Source organism: Bison bison, unplaced genomic scaffold (assembly GCF_000754665.1).
Source record: "Bison bison bison isolate TAMUID 2011002044 unplaced genomic scaffold, Bison_UMD1.0 scf7180017864174, whole genome shotgun sequence".
NCBI classification, from domain to species: domain Eukaryota; kingdom Metazoa; phylum Chordata; class Mammalia; order Artiodactyla; family Bovidae; genus Bison; species Bison bison.
This window is the reverse complement of record NW_011494746.1, coordinates 57219-59708: the sequence shown is the minus strand read 5'-3', so window position 1 is coordinate 59708 and position 2490 is coordinate 57219. Positions and strand designations below refer to the sequence as shown.

At 37.3% G+C, this 2490-nt stretch overlaps 1 protein-coding gene across 1 annotated transcript in view; it reads right to left on the bottom strand.

Moving 5' to 3' along the window:
• The window catches only part of REPS2 (RALBP1 associated Eps domain containing 2), a 162226-nt gene that overhangs the window by 111225 nt on the left and 48511 nt on the right, over window positions 1–2490 (bottom strand). The window contains exon 6 of the mRNA XM_010842275.1: window positions 1129–1198. Within this exon, the coding sequence (XP_010840577.1) occupies window positions 1129–1198 (70 nt within the window). The remainder of the gene's footprint in view (window positions 1–1128; window positions 1199–2490) is intronic.

The following is a 2490-nucleotide window of genomic DNA, read 5'->3' as shown; positions in this document are numbered from 1 at the left end:
AACTTCACACACACACACAGGTTATTCCAATGGACATTTAGGCTAAGATCCACTAGTAAAGAGAGTTATCAAAGTGCTTGCTGCTAAAGACAATGTCCAGGTCTGCCTGTCCGTCCTGATCAAACACTGAAATAGAGAGCGTGCAATTATTGTAATTGTTTCCCTGTTGGCTCAGTCAGTGAAGAATCTGCCTACAATGCAGGAGATCTGGATTTGATCCCTGGGTTGGGAAGATCCCCTGGAGAAGGAAATGGCAACTCACTCCAGTATTCTTGCCTAGGAAATCCCAGGGACAGAGGAGCCTGGTGGGCTACAGTCCAATAGAAGGGATACTGGCTTGAGAATTAGAAAATCTTAGTTTTTACCACTGCTCTTTTTCTTACTGAATAAATGATTCATACTGCCTGAACTTGAGTTTACTCATCTATATATTTTAGGCGATAAAATATACCAGCCTCCATTCAATTTTGTGAGGACTGAATAATGCAGTGCACGAGGAAGGACTCGATCGATTATAAAGCATTATAATAGAAGCATGGGAGGAAGTAGGGTGTTCTTCCTTCTCTTCTAGACAGTGCCAAGCCAAGTCATTCCTGTGCTTTATGCTAATTATAACAAGCAACACTGTGCTGCAATGCTCTCACCCACCCAGTAAGATAAGGCTCCACATCACAGCCCAACACCCACAAAGTCACAGAGAATAAAGCCCAGGGACAGAAACTCTCTCTCCAGAAGGTAACTTCCTCAACGGTTAGATCTGTGTGCAAATGTACATTTATATTGATATTCTGGGATCACACCTGTCAATACAAGATGTTATGTTCTCAAACCATTCAGCTTCCAGTCATTTCCTAATTAGTATGGCCAGATTCCAATATAAGGTGTCAGAGTAGCCTGAGGATCAGCTGTGAGTACAAAGCCGTAACTGAAGGCTTTGGACACTCAAGCTCATTACTGCTTTATGAACTATAGTTCAGTGACAACAACTGAACAACTTAATCCATCCAAATGTGTTCATATACTGAGAACAGTCCTCATACACTCTAGAAACCAGCCATTCCAAGAGAAATAGATTTTTTAAATACACAGAAAATGTTCCCAAAGGGAGAAAACTCATTCTTTTCATACCTTGTTTGTCATCACCAGTCACATCTTGGGTAGGGACAGGAAAGTCGGCCATGTCTTTAATAGACAGCTTCTTGGAAAGAAAAGTAAATTAATAATATGGGTTGGGATGAAAATGAAGTGATGTGCATATTATGATGAAAATGTTTTTAAAAGCTGTATATTTTGCCAATATTTCTGTCTTCCATAAACCTTGACATTTAATTTTTTTTTTTTAGGTTTCTAGTGAGGTATAAGTTAATTTGCATTGAAAAATTTTATATACACAGAGGAAAAACATAATGATTTAGGCTGAGGAATATGTATAGAACATACACTGTATCTGAATCTGGTATGGGATTCAGCCAGAGTCGTAGAGCATTTGCCCATGACTTCAGTCAAGAACAAACCTATGCTCTAGGTATTTTCTTACAAGCAGCAAGAGGTTCTGACAAGCAGTCCCATCATGTGGGTATTTGCCAGAATCTCTTACGCAGAGGGTGCTCAACCCTGATTCAAACAGCCTCCCTGTCATGAAATAAGAGAATTTTATCGGCGTGCAGAAGAAAACTTTCTGCTAACTCATTTAAGGGAGACATTTCCACTTATACTAAGATGAATACCCAAATTGATCATGTGCTGATTAGTTTAAAATTCTGTGTAAAACCTACTTACTATAATTTCTTATAAACTCTCAATTAGCATGGAGTCTGTCCTCTGATAAGATTAAAGGATAATATATTCATATTTGGTATATATATAAACAAATTCTAGAAAGATATATAAATTTTTTAAGGGTGACTGGGTAGATGCAGATAGGGATAAGAGGAAGACTTGTCACTATAAGCCTTTCGGTATTCTTTTTATTTTAAATATATTCAAAGACACAAATAAAGATAAATTCTAAAACTTAAAGTAGGGTAAATTCCTGGAGTTATCTGGTGCTCCCAAAAGTTAATTGGTTTACCTCTCAGAATCAGAACAGCCCAAGAGAGATAAGCAATACTTCTGTTTTCAAACTGTTTCAAAGAATGGAGTTACAATACTGCCTGGTGGTAATCTGATCTAGGGTTTAAGAATGCTCAGACAAGTCATTCTTGGCACCACAATGAAGCCTCCAGATATAATTTAGAACACAGAATGTGTCTCAACCAAATGTATCTCAACCGTGCCCTTCTTTCATTTTCTTGTCCCAGCTGGATTATAAACCAGATCCTTAACGAAATAAAATAATTTAGGAGTAGAAAAAAATAGATAAAAAGAAATCCAAAAGAACACCACTTAAAGACATTTTAAAAATCTAAATAAATGGAAAGACATTCTGTGTTCATGGGTCAAAAGACTGAATACTGTTAAAACGGTGATACTCCCAAAATTCATTTACAG